The following is an 18,869-nucleotide window of genomic DNA, read 5'->3' as shown; positions in this document are numbered from 1 at the left end:
AATAGGAATAGAGACAGGGAAATAGTAAGGATTGACAGCCAAGAAATACTAAACAGAATGCATTTTTGATATCTTGGGTAAATAATTCAGAAAAAAAAGAGATTGAAGAAGATGATGCATATAGAATTACAGTTAGGTAGGCGAAGTGGGGATATGCAACCAGAACATTTATGTTCACTGCATACCAATAAAATTGAAAGAAAAGTTTTATAAGACAGTTGTGAGATCAGCTTTGTTCTATGGGGCATGTTATACAATCAAAAAATAAAATACCCATAGAATGAGTTCAGTGAAAATGAGGATATTGAGATAAATGAGTGACAAGACAAGAAGTGATAGAATTTGATATGAATACATTTGGAATGAATACATATGGAAAAATTTAGGTGTGACACCAATAGGTGATAAGATGAGAGATAATAGATTTAGGTATGAAAGAAAAGTATGTAGTCTATGTGGTTAATATGGAAGGTATATATTGGAATTATTAGATATAAGAAGGATAGGTACAATATCTTGTATTTATGGTAAGTTTGGATATCACATAGGTGTTTGTAATTTATTTTCTATTTTCTCGTCTGTAATTTATTTTCTATTTTCTCATTTGTAATTTGTCTATATAAGACAAGTTTGTATATTCATACAATTAATGGGCACACGGAGTCTCTTCAGATAAACCTGAGACTTCTTCACAAGGTATCAGAGCCAAATTCATCTTTGTTATGTCCATTCTTATAAGATCGAATATGTTACTCAGTCCTATTCTTTTCTGTATGATTGAATCTGATATTATGTTACTTACTCATGTTTGTTCTAGTTTGTAAACTGTCGAATCTGTCTCCGATATGCACCGAGTTTTGTTGACTCTCCCAAGTGTCATTCTTTTTTCTAGCATGTCTCAACTATTTTTCTATCTCTGGAAAAGATCTGAAGTGTTTGTCTGTTGCTCGAGCCCAATCTATTCAAGTCATCTGTTTCTAAGGGTTGTTGATTTTCCATTGCTTAAGCCTGCCATCTTCTATTGTTCCTCTGTGCTTGTTAATCAAATAATCTAAGCATTACAACCACTGCTTCTACTGGTCACGCTATATACCTAAAGATCTGGTTGCTTGTTTCTACAACTTTGTATTCAAACTCCAGCTGCTCTCTCTGAAAGCATCTTGAGTTTGAAGGGGAGTGTGAAAGGAAAATATATATTGTCTACTAGGCTAATATGGAAGGTATATATTGTAATCAGTATATATGGGAAGGATAGGCACAATATCATGTACTTATGGTAAGTCTGGGTATTGTATGTGTCTGTAATTTAGTTTTTGTTTTCTCATCTGTAATTTCTCTATATAAGACAAGTATGTATATTCATACAATTAATAGACACAGGGAGTCTCATCAAAGAAACCTGAGACTTCTTTACATGGTGCAGACCTAATATAGCATATGTTATAAGGTGCGAGTTAGTTCAAGTGGAAGGCTCAAAAAAATAAAAGGATATGCCCAAAAAGATATGGTTTGAGACATTGTATTTCTGTATATTTAGGCTTTAAGCCCCCATGGAAGACGCATTACAGAGCTTATTAAATATGTGAACAAGGGCCCCAATTTATAGAGTTACAAAGCTGTGTACTATTAAAAAAAGCAACATTTGCAATGAACCACCTTCCTAATATGGGTACACATAAAAAGAAGAAAAATATTGTACCCAAAAATAAATACAAGTTTCTATAATTTCCACACTCCCCCTCAAATTCAAGATTAGTTAAGAGATAGCAACTTGAATTTGGACAAGTGAAGGTAGGCATTAGTAACAAAGCAAAAACCGAAGAAGCTTGAGCAGCTGCAAATTAGCGATCCTCAAAAACCGACATCTCGAACAGAGCACTCTCGCATAATAGCAAATTAAGAGGCCTCCGAAATAAACAAGATCAAGTAACAAAAACAAAACTCGATCATCACACAGGATGGAGTAACGGAAAACTGAATCATCATATAGGATTGAGTAACAGAAAACTCAATCATTCAATAGGATTGAATAACATAAAACTCAATCATTAAACACGATCAAGTAATAGAAAACCTAATCATCAACCAGGATCGAGAAATTCGATCATCAAACAAGAGGCACTTGAAAGAGCCAACAGAAATCAACGGCAGATCAACAAGCACAGTAGGACCTTTGATTCAGAGTTGAAAATAATAAGATTCAAAACAAATCAGAGTTTCGAAACACAACTTGGCAGAGTGACAGATCAGATAATCAAAATACGACTCTGCAAATAGACAAATCAGAGAGTCAAAATACGACCTAGTAGCTATTTTTCAAATATTACAGATCGCCCGTTTTCAAATGCCATTTCAGAGGTGGATTTAGAGGCAGGTTTTAGATCCGGCTCACCAAGGATCCGGTATCAGCAATGGTTTACCTGAAATGGGCAATGACAGATGGCTTACAGATCATAAAGAACAGATTTTTTCCATTATGAAGAAAATGGTATAACAATGATTGATACCAACAACAAAAGCTTAGGTGATATAAGTTAATAGTACGGTTCTTCAAGGTCAGATCAAATAAACAGAATGGTCCACAAGGGCACAATGGACCACGAGGCCCAACCCGCTTTGTTTTGTTTTAAATTTGTACCCCTTTGTGAGATAACTTTTGGATTTTTTGTTTTGCTTTTGCAAACAAAGGCAAATCACGGACAGGCTTCTACGAAAAGTACGGGGGTTTTTTTTTTTTGTGTTTTTTACGAACTAAAAGAAATCAGGGGAGAACGGAGAGAGAACGAGAGAAACAGAGATTGAGACCATGATACCGATAAAATAGAGAGAGAGAGAGAGATCAAGAAACATAGAGAGACTGAGTGAAAATAGAGAATGGGAGAGAATATCAAGGTTATTGCAAAGTTTTAGGGCTTTTCTGAAGACGGGGAGAGAGAGAGAGAAGCAGATCACACAGAGGGAATAACCACGAACTGTTGCAGTAGCACCTTCGAAACCAGAGATACTAAGAGCAGAGAAGCTAGCTCTTATACTATGTGAGAAATTGTATTTCTATATATTTGAGCCTTAAGCCCCTATGGAGGATGTATTACAGAGCTTATCATAGATGTGAACAAGAGCCCTAATTTATAGAGTTACGAAGTTGTATACTACTAAAGCAAGTAACACATGAAATAAACCACCTTCCTAATATGGGTACACATAAAAAAAATGAAAATATTGTACCAAAAAATAAGTGCAGGTTTCTATAATTTCCATATGAAGTAGTAAAAACAAGATATGGGGACTTATAGTGTCATTAAGGGAATGGCCCTTAATAGAACTGAATGGCAAACCATGATTCATGTAGCCGACTGAGAAAAGGCTTTTATGATGATGACAATAATGATCAGTGCTTTAAATACAAGACTCGATCCCCTGCTATGCTAAGCCGGATTCTGATCCAGCTCGAGCAAGTCGACCCACCCCATAGTAGAATGGTCCTAAAAAAAAAAGCTAAAACCATCAAAAACAAATCCTAAAAATAGTATTTATGTAGTTTCACACATAAATTGATGAGCATGATACTTATCATGGATATGATACTAATTACAATATTATATAAAGTTATCAAAAAATAGCATTATTTCAAATAAATAGAGTGTATTTTTAAAAAAAATAAACAATGAGAATCAAAATTTGGAATCTAAACAAATTTTACAAGTAAAAATTACAAAAGTGCAAATCATTTCCTAGATAAAATGGATTTGCCTAAACAAAAGGGATTGTATACTATGAGACCATTTATTTCTGGTGCAAAGAGGTCACAATAATTTTTAGCCAATGGATGTGAGATCCAATAAATGAAAGTGTGTCACAACATTCAAAAAAAATTATTTTGAACTTTGCACCCAAACAATGGCACACCCTCAAAAACCTGATTTCAAATTTAACAGTTAATGATGATTATGACCTCTTTATTTCAAAAGTAAATGGTCTCATTATATACATTTCCAACAAAATGAATACAAGCTCTAATTAATGAAAATGATGCATCGAGTTCTGAAAAAGAAAGTGCGGTGGGGGGAGGGGAAACCAATTTTTAATCTTCCAATTTGAGAGAATTAATGGATTAGATATAAAATGAGACAAATTCCAAATAAATCATAGGCAAAAGAGGAGGAAACTTGAGCAAATGGAGAATCAAGCTTATGGAAAAGAGGTCCAATTTTCGTGGTTCTGATTTATGAGAATACGGGATTTGATCCAAAACTTTTTATTACGGACATTGAGCTTCTCATTCTCCTTTGTTAGAGATGTTGTAGATCAATGATAGGAAGACAAAATGGGAACAATAATGGAGTAATCATATGAAAAACTAGGGAAATATCTGAAAAATAGTGGATCGGATCTCAAATGCAAGAAAAAATAATACAAATTCCATATAGAGATTTCAAATATTTTTTATTTTGATGTAGAAAAAAATTGTTGTAACCAAGGTTTTAAAAATTGGTGATCCAGATTAGATCCAGCTAATCCGGATTGAGAATCGGTCAAGCTGATCATGGTCCCACTAAATATTAGGAACTGGCCGGTTTCCGCATGAACCAGCCAGTTCGGTCATAGAACCGGTCCTGCTTTATTTTTTTTTTATTTAATTCTTTATTCCCCAGCTCACTAGGCTAAATAATCGATCTAAACTGTCAATCCAGACTGGTTTTTTAGAAAGGGATCCGGATCACGGAACCACGTTTTTAAACCTTGGTTGCAATTGTTATGATCAATGATAGATGAACAATTTGTAACAAATTTGTCAAAATTTGCTAAAATAACGAGAGAAATCAAAAAATTTTGATTTCGACATAAAAAGTTACAAAAGAAACCTCAAAGAAGGTTTTGTAGCATCACCCCGTTCTCAAGAGAAACAATGATGCCGAAATCTACTCAAACCTCCATATATAAAAGATAAATAATCTTTTAGTAGACAATCCCTTTTTCAGGATTGTAGACTATTTATCTTTTGTACATGGAGGTCACAATCATCCCAATTAGAAGTATCCATTGTACCTAGGAGGATCTAACATCTAACGCTTTAGGAGGATCTAACATCCAACACTTTTGTTGTTAGATGTTAGATCCTCCTAAGTAGAATTGATCCTTCGAATTTGGATGATTGTAATATTCATGTACAAAAGATAAATGGTCTCTTTGTAGACAATCTCGTACAAAGGAATTGTCTACAAAGAGACTATTTATCTTTTGTACATGAAAGTCACAATCATACTCACTCATTAGATATCAAATTAGATGGCTTGGGGTGAGTCACAAAGTCCAAGAATTATTTTTTTGAAACTTTCTGTCTATTCAATGACACTCATACAACCACCCATTTTAAAATTTAAGAGATAAGAATGATTGTGACCTCCATGTACAAAAGATTAGCGATCTCTTTGTAGACAATAAACTATCATTAAAATGATCTAACATCCCATTTTGAAATTTAAAGAACAAGAATGATTGTGACCTCCATGTATAAAAGATAAATGATCTCTTTATAAAACCCCTTATGAAAAACAATGAACGGACACTAAAAGGATCTAACATCCCAATTTTAACATCATAGTGTTTCTTTTTTTTTCATTACAATTCGTACACCTCAAAACTATCTTAAAAAATAGCAACATTGCCTTGTTCAGGATTCGAACAAGCAGGGGCATTCTAGTAATTTAATCTACCCTAGAGAAGCATAGGTATTCCCATCACCATTGACCTTTCAGGTTACTGATTCAATGGTAGGAACAATTGAGGCATTCTTTAAGATACTTTTTGCGGAAGTATCCGAATAAAATGAAAATTAAAAAGACAATTATTTCGTTATATATTTTGGCCTAACTTGATAAATTTGTAAGGGGTTTCAATGAATGTGATTTTTTCTTTATTTTTATTATGGGTGTGGTTTGTATAAAATTGTAATTTTAAACAATCAAATTAAGATGTGCTCCAAATTTTATCATAAAATTAATTTTGATGTCAAAAATTCTTAAGATGGTATAAAAATCTATTGTAATCTCTAATTATAAAACTTTAAACTCCAAAAATAGTTCACATCAAGTAGATCCATAAACACAATAAAATTTTGAAAATAGACTGTCCAGATAATATGTTGCAAAATACACTATTTTTGAGACTCGAAATCTTTTTTTCTTTTCATATTCTCACATCTCAATGTTTAGATGATCAATTAGAAAATTTTCCAACATTAGAACAATCTTTTATGATGGATTTTTGAAGTGCACCTTAATTCTACACTTTAAAGTTACAACCTAATATAAATTTTTTCCTCATCATATGGAAAAGCATACGACGAGTAGCGATAATTGTGAAACAGTAATTCATACCGTCCTAATCCGTTAAATACATAAAACGACTGCTAGGGATATCATTCAGTCAGCTAGACTTCTTACGAATTTCTAAGCCTTTGACCATAAAAATAATACTTCAGGCTGATGCCTCCTATACCACATGGCTTGGAAGGTATGAATTACGGTGCATATGAAGTAAGCTATAGACAGTTGATGTAAATTATTCCCCTTCAGCATTACGATCCATGGTCTAGTGGTTAGGACGTTGGACAGTAACCTGAGTTCGATGAAACCTTTACTCTTTTTAAAGAATGGGCTCAAGGCTAGGTAGTCAGGGTGGCAAGGTCTGGTGGTTATGTCATCGGACAGTAACCTGAGTTCAAATCTTGGTGGAACCGTTATATTTTTTAAGAATCAGCTCAAGGCTAGGCAGAGACGGTGGCAAGGCGCATCAACGTATCTTAAGTTCCACATCCACCATTGGGCAGAGGTCCCCTTCCCTGTTAAACTACCAAAAGATAAAAATCATAGCAAATGAAATTTTTGTCTAATTTTGCCTGAACTCAACAAAAAATCAGCACCAAGTTGCAACAGATCCATCAGATGGCATCAATTCACATTGGATTGATCTCAAATCTTGTTGCCTGCATCTATCGGGCCAATACAAGCACACATATTTATTAAGCACATTTCAGGATCGAAACTCTAATCGATACTCAGCACAGGTGTGGTATTGGGTACTAATTACCCACAATCCATTGTCTACACTTATCCCTGTTCCCTGCATGGTGGAGATGAGTAACTATTTCTACTTAAACACAATGGTAGCTTTTTAACAACAGGAAACAGAGGTTAGAGGGAGGGGGGGGGGGGGGGGGGAAAGCAACAGCGGAAAACAGCTCATCACCCTCGCAATGGGCAAACACAATGGACGCCAAATCTGAGTACCAAACCTTTGACCATTTTAGAAGCTAGAGCAGCAGCAGATCACATTCTTAAGTGTCCACCGGAAAGTAAAGATGCCCACCATGCAAGCACAGGATTTCGATTGACTGCATCCAATTTCGAGGAAAAGACATACCAAGGCAATTCTCTTTCACATAATCGGATTGATAAAAACAAAGAAAATAAACAATAGGGTCAAGAGCCGTACAAACAAGTCAATTAATACGCCACAACACTAACTACCAAAACTGTGTCGGTCCTGAATGTCTCAGTAACCCTAAGAGGGATCCAAAATCGCAAAAATAAATACCAAAGAAAAAAGAGGAAGCAAAAATAAAGCCCAGAAAGGACAAAAGGCAATGACACCATAGTAATATCTCCAATTTTCATTTCTTCTCCAACTACTCATGTGTTAAAGACTGCATCATCATCCGGTAAATCTTCAACCCTCTGCAGCGATTTCACTTTTCTCACCACTGCACACAGAGCCAGTAAGCACATTAACAACTAAGACAGTAATATCATTACAAGAAATAGAGCATTCAAAGACAGTAATATCATTACAAGAAATAGAGCATTCAAAGACATGAACACAAAGGCATAAGCTCTTCACTTGAACATAAAATTTGAAATCCTTACTCCACTACCAGGGATAATCATCAGTTGAATTTTTACAGTTCCAAGAAACAATTCATCCATGTTTGATCTACTGCGGATCTATGGCAAGTAGCCCTCGCTACTGCATCTGGATGAAGCCAAGCCCCCATAAGCATATCGACCCTAATTACAAAATTCTTCGGCCCATAAAACCATACCCTTCACTAAAATTTGATTTGGGGTTAGGAACCTTGACGAGGGTTTTGGTTGGGCGCATATACACAGACCCCTGATGTTGTGAAAGGATCACATAGCTTTTTTTGTTTTTTCCCCATCATTATAGTTCTAGGTTAATCCTTCATGTCAGACATGTCAACAAGGCTGTCAGAGTACGAATGAGCCCAACATGTAGGGACAAAGTGTCAGGCCCATGATAGGCAGTATCAACTGCCTACGCATGTCAACACGTGACATGGAGGCAAAACTGAAGTGCCAGTGTAACATTGATTACAAATAAAAATAAATCGTAATAATAATACATTACAGATCATCCCACATTATTACTATTATTATTAGGAATTCAAACACACATAACAGATCTAGGTATTTCCAATCCTCATACTACCGCACTTGCACATCTAAGTGTGCGTCCTGGCTATGTAGATTAGTAGTTGAGGCCCTCGGCCATCATTGTCAAGGACAATATAGGCGGACTGGTTTCTGGGGGTAATATCCCCCTCCAATGACCCATATTTGAGTAATTTCAGTCAGGAATATCTTTGTGATTAGCACAGTGAAACAACACCCGAGTTATAGATAACATACTGCAGCACAAGCCAAATGGCCAGACTAAACCAATGTCCAGATAGTTCAAGTCGAGTTGAAACTCACACGTAAGAATGACTTCATTTAACTAGAACCAGCTAGGGTCAAGTCAAACCAAGTTCACTTTAACACCGGAATAAAGTCAGCAAATCAACCAAACCCAAATAAAATGAAATAAAAGGATATATGTATTCTTTCTAGAAATCAAACCATCCATATGGGAAGTCTAGCACAAAAAAAGGAACCCCAAAACCAAACTGTGCAGCCCAACACCCAATGTTGCAAGGATCCTTATATTTGAATGTTGGACATGTGTCGACACCCATACTGACATGGACTCTTCTTGTTCCTTGACCACGGACTACATCATTGACATAGACTAAGGTCCCTCTGGGCGCACTAAGAGTAATATGAAAGAAATAGCCCTGTTTACCTAACCTGTAGGACAATCCTGAAAGGTCATCCTAGGCAGACATATTCATATCACAGAAGACCCATCTCTTGGGAACAGAGGTGTTTTAGGGATGTTTTGCAATAAGCACTGTTACGAAAAATAGCCTCCCCTGTAAGAAGTAGTAGAACAAGCTGCAATGCCTATCACCTTTAATGAGTGTATGAGAAAATGGTGTCATTGCTGAAATTTCCTATGCTGAATGGACCTAGACCTTTTTTCCTGTTTTCTGTAACACAATGGAGCTTTGTATGGATTAGCCAACTAAGGCATAATTATCCCTTTGGCTATCATCATGAAGTGGAATATCAATAAACAATGACAGATTTTATTTTCTCTTTATTAAATGGCAATGTCATCAAGTCCTGTTCAGGGATCAGAGACCTAATAACTATGTCTTACATTAACACAAGTACCCATGCAACATAGCACACAATTTGCAAATGAAGATGTAAAATATCAGAACAAGAGATGTCAATAATGGAACACTAAATCATAATGACCTTTGCTATCTTCAAAACTACTCAGAGAAATTGCAGTAGTCACTAAATAATTTTATTTTTTTTTATTTGATGACTATGATGGAACAGATTTAGGTCTAAAAGCACACAAAGGCTCACATTTCATATAATGGTAATAATGTATTGCAAGGACAAGAAGGAGATTACTAGGCTTTACTCATCAATAAATCAATAAGATTATGAGGATTGATCATCACAAAGAAACTATAGGAAGGACCTATTAGACAAAGCTACCCATCTTGTAAAAAGGTAAGGAAGGGTCGCTATAGGCTTCCAAAGGTCTAGCAAAAAATTAGAAAACGAGAAACTAATAAAGCACGAATGCGCACCAAAATTTTACTTCAAAACAGACCACACAAGAAAACAGGGGAACTGCCCAATTCGCATCAAAGACATTTATAATGCCACCAAAGGAAGAGAAATTGATGCTTTTCGATTGGAAGTGGGCACCCACACAACCTCAGGTCATTTCTTGTCAAGAACCATCACAGCACCACCATGGAAGAACAATCCTGCACCGCCACCACCATAACCCCTCTCACCCAAAAATAACCAACAAATAATTCGTTTTATCATTATTTGATAAATAAATGATTTAAAACCATCGTTACATGGGTACTTCAGTGTTACCTGGGTGGTCGTGTGTCAACACATGTTACCCAACATGGGGCCGACACTTTATCCATGTATCGAGCTCATCAATACTTTGACAGCTGTGTCAACATGCCTGACACGTAGTGTCGACTTACCAGACATGGCATGCCCTAGTATCAACAAATAGTAGTGAAGTATTCTGTTCTTTAAATTTATTTTTATTTAATATAAATTTCACTTTATTTATTCCTTAAGGATGGGTGTCTAAAAACTCTACTTAAACATTAGGATAGATGTCTCGAAACTCTGCTTAACATCATTCCTAACGTTCGAAAACCCATTTTAAAACTTCATTAATAAATCAAGTAATTTTATTGCCTTTATTTAATCTAGAAACTCCAGTAAACCCAAACTCTAGTACATAGGGAACCCTAGTTAAAGGTGTTTGATGACCTTGATTCCAATAACTGTGGCAAATCGTGATTGAGAGCACCAAATACATCGATTCCAATACCTAGGGAACCCTCATTTAGGGCAGTCCAGGACTTCAATTCCAATACTAGGAGAAACCTGGCCAAGCTCACTGAATACTTCGATTCCAATAATAAGGCATTCTTGGTCAAGGATACTGTAGAACCTCAAACCTTTGCCTTGTGGAACTGGTTCCTTGATATTACTAGTGTGGTTCCAAGTGTTGGGAGAGCGATTCCGAAAAGGTAGGAATCTTGAATCATGAAATTTGCATTGTATGGATGGCACTTCCTACCATTGGAAGCTTCGAACATCTAACAGTTCCCTGCTTCCAATTCCTAAAATACTCCCTGAATACTCCCACTTTGAACAACAATGTTAAGGAGAACCCGCAGTAACACTCAAGAGGTTGCAAAATAACAAACTCCTTGTCACACCGATAAGCACTCAAAATCCAGTACATAAGAAACTTGCACATTCAATGATCACAAAGCAAGGGCCAGGAATCCCCTTTTTCATTCTTATTCCTTTCTTCGCTCCCCTCTATTAACACCCTTTTACTTCTGCCCAACTCCTGCCATATGTTCAGTATAAGTTTTTGTGTTGTACAGATATCTTCTTGTCTGAACCTCATGCAACTTGATCCACTAGGTTTTGTGAATGATATCTTGACTACATAAGAAAAAGGAAACAGCCATGACTCTTAAGAGTGCAAAGCATCACTCAGGATACAATGAGGGAAAATCTTTGAACCAACTATAAAGAATTGGATACCAAAGCATTTATGTTATCAGGACTTCCTAGACACCTAGCTTTACATATCTCTTATCTAGGTTATTTTACTAATGATTTTCTTTTTGGTAGTTCCAGTTAGAGTAGTCATGGTCAACCAACACCTAGCTTTACATGACCAACACCAGTTTGTAGAGAACAGTTATACAATATAAAAGATTAAGAATCTCTTATCTAGTACGTAAATAATGCTTTAATTCCAGTCTACACTCCTAAGAAGAAGATTCTGGTCCTATCACCTTATATCTACTTCATTTAATGCAGAACCTAGACAAAATATCCCTCCCTGCTTATATATTATTATTTTCATACGAAACAAATTTTAAGTTCTAATGAATTCGAGTATAACGAGAATAATTGACAAATACAATGCATGGCTATTCCCAACAGGACTCATGGAGTTTCTCAAAGCAAGAATCTCCATATTCAGAAGGTGCAAGCCTTCCTTGTTATTATCTTGACTCTTGAGTGGCTTCGAATCCCATTATAACTTTGTGAATGCCTTCACATTGTATAGGAATTGGTCATTTCACAGTTTACCATATAAATAAATTACTGCAGATACATCTGGTGACAGAATACTAATCATGGTAATGGTTCTCCACACCTTAAATATTTCCTTAAAGTTACGAGAACACACTGACAATTATTGCTATGTAAATGCAAGCATGGTGAAGAACACCTATAGAAAATTGAGGTAAATGAGAACAAGCCCCTCGAACTTCTCTCAAGAAGAAAACTTTCAACTATGAAAATCTCCAGTGCCCATTGTTTTAATGGGCTACATCTTTCTCACATGGAATTCTCAATATCAGATATATGCAGAAATATCAAGAGATATATGCAGCTCAAGTTCCATCTTAGCATCTCTAATTCAATCAAATCAAAACCTTAAAGCTCTAACCTATTTCATAAAATCTAAATCCTAAACCTTCTAAACAACTTTGGTATAAATGTTCCCATGTTATCCAAATAATAAATCTTCTACAAGATCAGGAGTCCAATAACTTAGGTATAAATCTTCTCATACAATGTAAATTTCAAGTGTGTGGAGTCTGCAGACACTAATTTGACTGATTCATCATAGACTTCAAAATACCATAAAAGTCTAAGATACTTCAAAACCCCCATTGCTAGCTTAAATAACTCAAAGTCACTTCAGGTGAAGTCCGAATACCACAAATATCTATAAACAAAACCTGCTGATATTTAACAAAACAAGCAAACAATACATAAGTTATAAAATCCTCCAATATATATGTCCACTCAGAACTAACACTCAAAGATCAACATATACAGAATAAATACCCAAAATAATTCGACTTCAATCCAGCATCCCGGGAGAGCCTAGATGGAAAAGTAATATAAAAAAATCATATGAAGATATCCCCATCCATTTGAGCAGTAAAGCAGTTATTACAAGAATTTTCATTAGACAAACATTAGCTATTGTGTGATTCTTCACCTGTACCTAAGATTTCAAATGTAAATTCAACAGAATAAGCAATTCAGTTGTTACCAAAGAGCAAGTAGTTGAACATCATAAAACAAGAAAAATGAAATAGACTTTCAGGAAACAAGAGAGAGATACAGAACGAGAGAATTAAAGATACAGAAAGAGAGAGAGAGAGAGAGAGAGAGAGAGAGAGAGAGAGAGAGGGAGGCAAGCTTACCCTGAAGCCACCTCAATGGGTTCTGGCTTCCTCCAACTCCGCTCGGTCCTTTCCCTGGCCATGCCCCCAACCCCATTCCCCATCCCAAAAGGCCTTCTAATAAATCCCCCCTCCCCACCTCTCTCCACTGAAACCCCATCCGATAACTCCTTATGGACCGTGTCTTTAATCTTCATTGAATCCAATTGCTCAGCAATCTTCTTCCAGTCCTGACCCTTCTCTGCCAGCACCTCCTCTCTTGGCCTCGCTTCACCAAAAGGATTGCTCACTTTCGCCCTCGGCTGCAGCACCACAGGCCCGTCCCCCTCACCCAAAGGATTGCTCACTTTCGCCCTCAACTGCAGCACCACAGGCCCGTCCCCGTCACCCACGGGCAAAGTCCTTGGCTGCAAAACAAGCCTCGGCCTCTGTCCCCCCTCCTCTCTCTCTCTTTGACAAGAAGAATCAAAACGGGAGCCCACCCTCGATCCCTCTCTCTCTCTGTAATTCTCGAACCCCCCACCTGATCTTCTCGGCTCCACTGAAGGAGCAAAGCTCTTTTTTGCCGATGCCCAGTTATCCACCTCATCAGCCAATGACTCTCTCTCCCTAAAATTCTCAAATCCACCTACCAATCTCCTCGGCTCCATTGAAGGCACAAAACTCTTCTTCGAGGCCCCCCAATTGTCAGATTCATCCGCTCTCGATTGCGAATCTGAGAAGAAGTTCGAAGAGCGCCGCTCCTGAGATGCAGGCGGCGCCATCTGCCTCTTTGTGGCACCCCAGTCATCTATCTCATCTGCCCGGGATGGAGGCGGCGGCATGCGACCGCCACGTGCATCATCATCAAACGCTTCACGTCGCGGCCCTCTGTCAGCGCGGTCACGACCATAGGATTGAAACCCTCCACCGAGAGACCCTCTGCCGCGCTCAAGCTCTTCAGCAGTCCGCTCCCGGGGGCCTGTCGGCAAGCGGAGCAACTCATCGGGGGTCAAGCCCCTCGACGAATCAATGATTGCAGACCTTGGCTTCGCGCTATAGGCGACTTGTTTGCCGGTGGTGAACTCAGCGAGAGAGAGGGGTTGACTTTTCTTCTTCTTCGAGGTTTTCGCCGATGCCGCCAAGGCTAGAGAGGGAAAATCAGACTGGGGTTTCTCGGTCGTCTTCTGTGCCGCTGGTGGTGCTTCTGCTTCCATTGATTCGCTCTCTTCGGATTCCAGAGCCCAGGCTCCTGGTTTCGCCCAAGCTGATGTCGTCATTCTCTCCTTTTCTCTCTCTAAGATTTTCTCTCTCTAGATTGCTGTGGATCTCTGCAAATAATAAGGAAACTGGGAGGAAGCCATGTATTTAAGGAGGGAGGGAAGGGAGGCGTGAGAGATAATGACCTGAAAAACCCGGAATGTTTCTTAAATGACGTAGGAAACCTATCCTCTTTGGTGCTTATGGTCTTTGTCTAATGGTGCGGTTTGTATAAGGCCGAGGCCCTAAATAGTTAAAGAAAGGCTCACCTTGAAATAGTCTTGGAAGATGTTTCAATAGCGAAATTTGTTGTGATAGCTTAAAATTTTATTTATTGGATTTAGTGCCATCCAAAATCACCTATATGAGAAATTTCATGTTTTGTGGGATTAATTGAAATTGATCAATATTATATGGGATTGAGAGATATTCGAATATTATGTGGGATTGAGATTTATATTGATAAGTTTTCTAAAAGATATAGAAATCCAAAAAAAATTAACACTCTTAGATATATCTCTTTAGTTTGATATATATGTAGCATTTATAGGAAGTTTAATATTTTGTATTGATTTCTAACCTTATATATATGGGATGAAAGTGTATAGAATTGGAGTCATCGTGTGGGAATGATAGTTCCTCTAGTGGTTCCTCAAGAGAGATAAAATTTCGTGTATAAGATACAATTTCTTCCTAGGCATAAGATGCAATTTAGTCATAAGATTGCAATTTTGTGTATAAAATAGCTTCTTATAAAGAGAAACCTTTTAGTTTTCTCTTTACTCTCGCGTCTCTATCTGGTGTTGTCGATAACAGTTGCCAAAAATAACGAGGAAGAAGGAAGAGTGGTTTAAAATGGTTTGATCTATCTGGTGTTGTCTGTAACGGTTGCCATAAATAAAGAAAAAGCAGAGATAATGGTTTAAAAGGGTTTGGTCTATAGGTATTGTCGGTAATTGTTGCCAAAAGTAAAGAGAAAGTAAGGAGAGTGGTTTAAAAGGGTTTGCTCGCTGTATTTTTGTCGAGATTTATCCAAAGATTTTGTTCTAAAATATTTGATGTAACTTTCATTGCTATAGTGGATTTATGTTTGTCTTGCCCGATGTGGCCCTTTTGAGATGAACCAAATAAATATGTGTATTCTTGTTGTATGTGTTTCATGCTTTATTTCTCATATTTTATTTGTCAAATATTAATCCATTGAATTTAAACCTTCCGCACACAACATTATTTTCATCTCTAATTGTAAAATTTAAAGCTTCAAAATGAGTGTAGATCGAGTAAATCTATGAACAATTGGAAAACTTGAAAATTCATTATGTCCAAAAGTTATGTTTGTACATCTTGATCGAGTAAATCTATGAACAATTGAAAAACTTAAAAATGCATTATGTCTAAAACTTATGTTTGTACATCTTGATGTCGAGATCCTCAATCTTGAGGATTTTTCGGTATTGAAACAATTATTTTAATAAATTTTTGATGTGCGTCTTAATTTGATTGTCTATGGCCTCGCCTTTATACACACTTTTTACTTGTTTAATATTTTGAGGACTTGAAATGGTAATGAATAAGACACACGAATATATGCGTTTATTGGGAATCCTAATCGGAATTGAAGACTTTATAAGTAGCGTGAAATTGTATTATGTGGTCTTTTTTTTTTTTTCTTATGGATTGATTTTTTTTGGTTGGGTGGATATATCTTTATAGTCCAGTTTTTTATAAAAAATTTATGAAAAATATATTTAATTTTTCAATTATTTAATATTTTTTATTTTTAACTATTCCAACTTAAAAATAAGTGTATTTTTTAAGCATTTTAAAATTAAATTAATAGAGATAAATAAAGTATTAAATAATTAATATCTTTACTACATTTTATCAAATTTCTATATAGAGTTTATGTGATCCTATTTGGTTAGTGGTTTAAATATATCTCTAATCTACTACTTGTCTAAAAGCCTATCTCTAATCTACAACACGTCTAAAATCCTTGTTTCTAATGGCTATGGGACACAAATAATGATGATGATGTGTTGTTGTCCTAATCATGATTCTTCGTTTAATTTTATTTAAAATTTGTTGGGTTGGGCTGTATTTGGCCCAAGCCCAACAAATATAATCCAATAAACAAATAAAAAATATAAAATAAATAGTTAAGCTGGGTTGAACTTGGCAGGCCATGAGGGTACAAGCTCGGGCGGATTGGCACCAAACCTCATGGCCACATTTGTTACCAGACTTGGTTTGTAAAGCCGGGCACGGAAAGGTACCCGGCCCATTACAGAAGCTACAAAGTTTGCCGTCGGCAATTTTGGTTGTTTAACCTTCAAAAATAAAGTTGGCAATTTTGGCTATTTAACGTAAAAAAATAAAGATTATGGGGTGTTTGAGTTCGTTTTAGCTTTTGAAAGAAACAGCCCCATCTTTTCTCCATATGATCCCTAAGGATAACTTAGCAGCTAAGGGATGTGGAAGTAAACTATAGGTCCCCGTGACATCGCATAAAAAGCATCAATTTAATATTAAGGTTAGGGTGCTTGATTTGAGGGTAATTTAGTCATTTTAGAAAGAAGATTCCAATGAAGCGTGTGCCAGTTGTTCTCCCAACTAGGACGCGCAGCGGGGAGCGCTGCCTGGCCCTACCCAGTAGAGCATGGCCCACAAACGACAGCCCGGCTAGAGCCCGTGCCTGCCCAATTTGGCTCGGCCCTGCCCTTTTTTGTTAAATCTGTTTTTTTTTTTTTTTCTTCATCCCAATCAAGCTTGAGCCAACCGTATTGGGGTACTGGCCGGGCTAGGTCCCATTGTCACCCTTAATCCTACGCAGTGTTTGACAAACTGGTTGGGTCAAACCAAACCCAGATGCGTTATACCGGGTACCCGGCGTATGTCAGGGTCCGGTTAATCCCGGTTTTGGTGGCCAAGTTCCCTAGTTTGAAAAAAAATTAACAAAAAATTATTAAAAAAATTTAAAATAAAAAATTTATTTGTAATGTGTTTTTATATGTTCTTTATCATTTTGATAAAAATTAAAAATTATTTTGGTCAAAAATACTTATTTTTATATTTTATTTTTTATTAAATTATTTCTAAAATACTCCACAATCTATTTTTTACAAATTTAGTTAACAATCATTTAAGTGTGTTTTGTTTAATTTTATTTTAAATATTTTTCCATATTTTTTGGGATTCTTTTTAGATTTTTTAGTTTTCAAAAGACTGTTTAACCTAGCTGGTACCCGCCTGAGTTGGCCCGTTGCCCAAACTGATTCAGGGTTATACGGACCCGGTCCATGGCTGGGTTCCGCGGCCGAGTAAAGGAATCCTACGCTGCTCCCCAAAAGCCACCTAGTCTCAGAGATCTGAACGACACCGATCTAATTGTTAGTTAGTAATCACCTATAATTTATTACTCCAAATTATCTTATTGGTGACCGACAGTTTAACTAATAAATATAGTATCTTCTTTTCATTTCTGGCCACGTGCTTGTACGATATATCTCATCTTTCTTTCAATATTATATAATATCCCGGAGATAAAATGTTATTAGGATTATCTTAAAATATATTTTTATATCTAATTATAAAATTTTAAATTTCAAAAATAGTTAAAGGGTGTCATTTGTATAGAACCTAGGTTCTAAACAATCAAATTAGAACCTATCTTCAAATAATGTTGAAAATTGCGGTTTCAATATTGGAAATCTCTGTGATAGCTTCAAAATATATTTTCATCTTTATTTATAAAGTTTAAAGTTTCAAAAATAATGCATATCGACATATCTATAAAAACTTGAAAATCTTGAAAATTGACAGTTCAAAAACACATTACAAAATACACTATTTTCAAAACTTGAAATCCATTTTTTTCTCATATCCATGCATTTTGACGTCGAGATGATTGATTTGAGGATATTTGAGCATCAAAACAACATCTTCTAATGAAAGTTTTGAGGTAAGCTCAAATTTGATTATTTAGAGCCTCGGCTCTATATAAACTTTTCCCATAGTTAAAATCAAATAGATTTATAAACATATGAAAATCTTGAAAATGAACAGTGTAGATAATATGTTGTAAAATGCACTATTTTTTAGACTTAAAATCTTTTTACTTTTTATAGTCATACATCTCGATGTCCAGATGATCAATCAAAGGGTTTTTCAACATTAAAACTACCTTTTCCGATGGATTTTTGAGGGGGCATATGTAGTTCTAGATTATAAGGTAGCATCCTTATCTAAACCTTTTCTTTAATTTATTTACTAAAATGTAGTACTTCTCTTTTGTCTTTTTCATTTTTTCTTTTTTTTTGTTGTTGTGGTTGCTGTTGTTGTTGTTGTTCTTTATAAATTGATGTCTCTATTGGAATTCATTACAATAGATGTTTTTCTTAAAAATAGAAATCCTCAAATATATTTTTTTTTTGTTTTTATT

The 18,869-nt window shown here is 36.0% G+C and overlaps 1 protein-coding gene across 1 annotated transcript; it reads right to left on the bottom strand.

Annotated features, from left to right (window-relative positions):
* Positions 1 to 7,419: 7,419 nt before the first annotated feature.
* Positions 7,420 to 14,631, bottom strand: LOC18441671 (glycine-rich protein). The gene is made up of 2 exons (XM_006851897.4): positions 13,211 to 14,631; positions 7,420 to 7,762 (listed from the first exon to the last, which is right to left on the bottom strand). Exons 1-2 carry the CDS (start codon positions 14,446 to 14,448, stop codon positions 7,729 to 7,731), a joined length of 1,272 nt encoding a protein of 423 aa, XP_006851959.3. The 5' UTR covers positions 14,449 to 14,631; the 3' UTR covers positions 7,420 to 7,728.
* Positions 14,632 to 18,869: the final 4,238 nt, after the last annotated feature.

The sequence above is a fragment of the Amborella trichopoda genome, chromosome 9 (genome assembly GCF_054954075.1).
Source record: "Amborella trichopoda isolate Santa Cruz 75 chromosome 9, AtrichopodaSantaCruz75HAP2 v2.0, whole genome shotgun sequence".
In the NCBI taxonomy this organism is placed as follows: Eukaryota; Viridiplantae; Streptophyta; class Magnoliopsida; order Amborellales; family Amborellaceae; genus Amborella; species Amborella trichopoda.
Note: the sequence above shows the minus strand (reverse complement) of the source record. Positions and strands in the feature narration are given on the sequence as shown.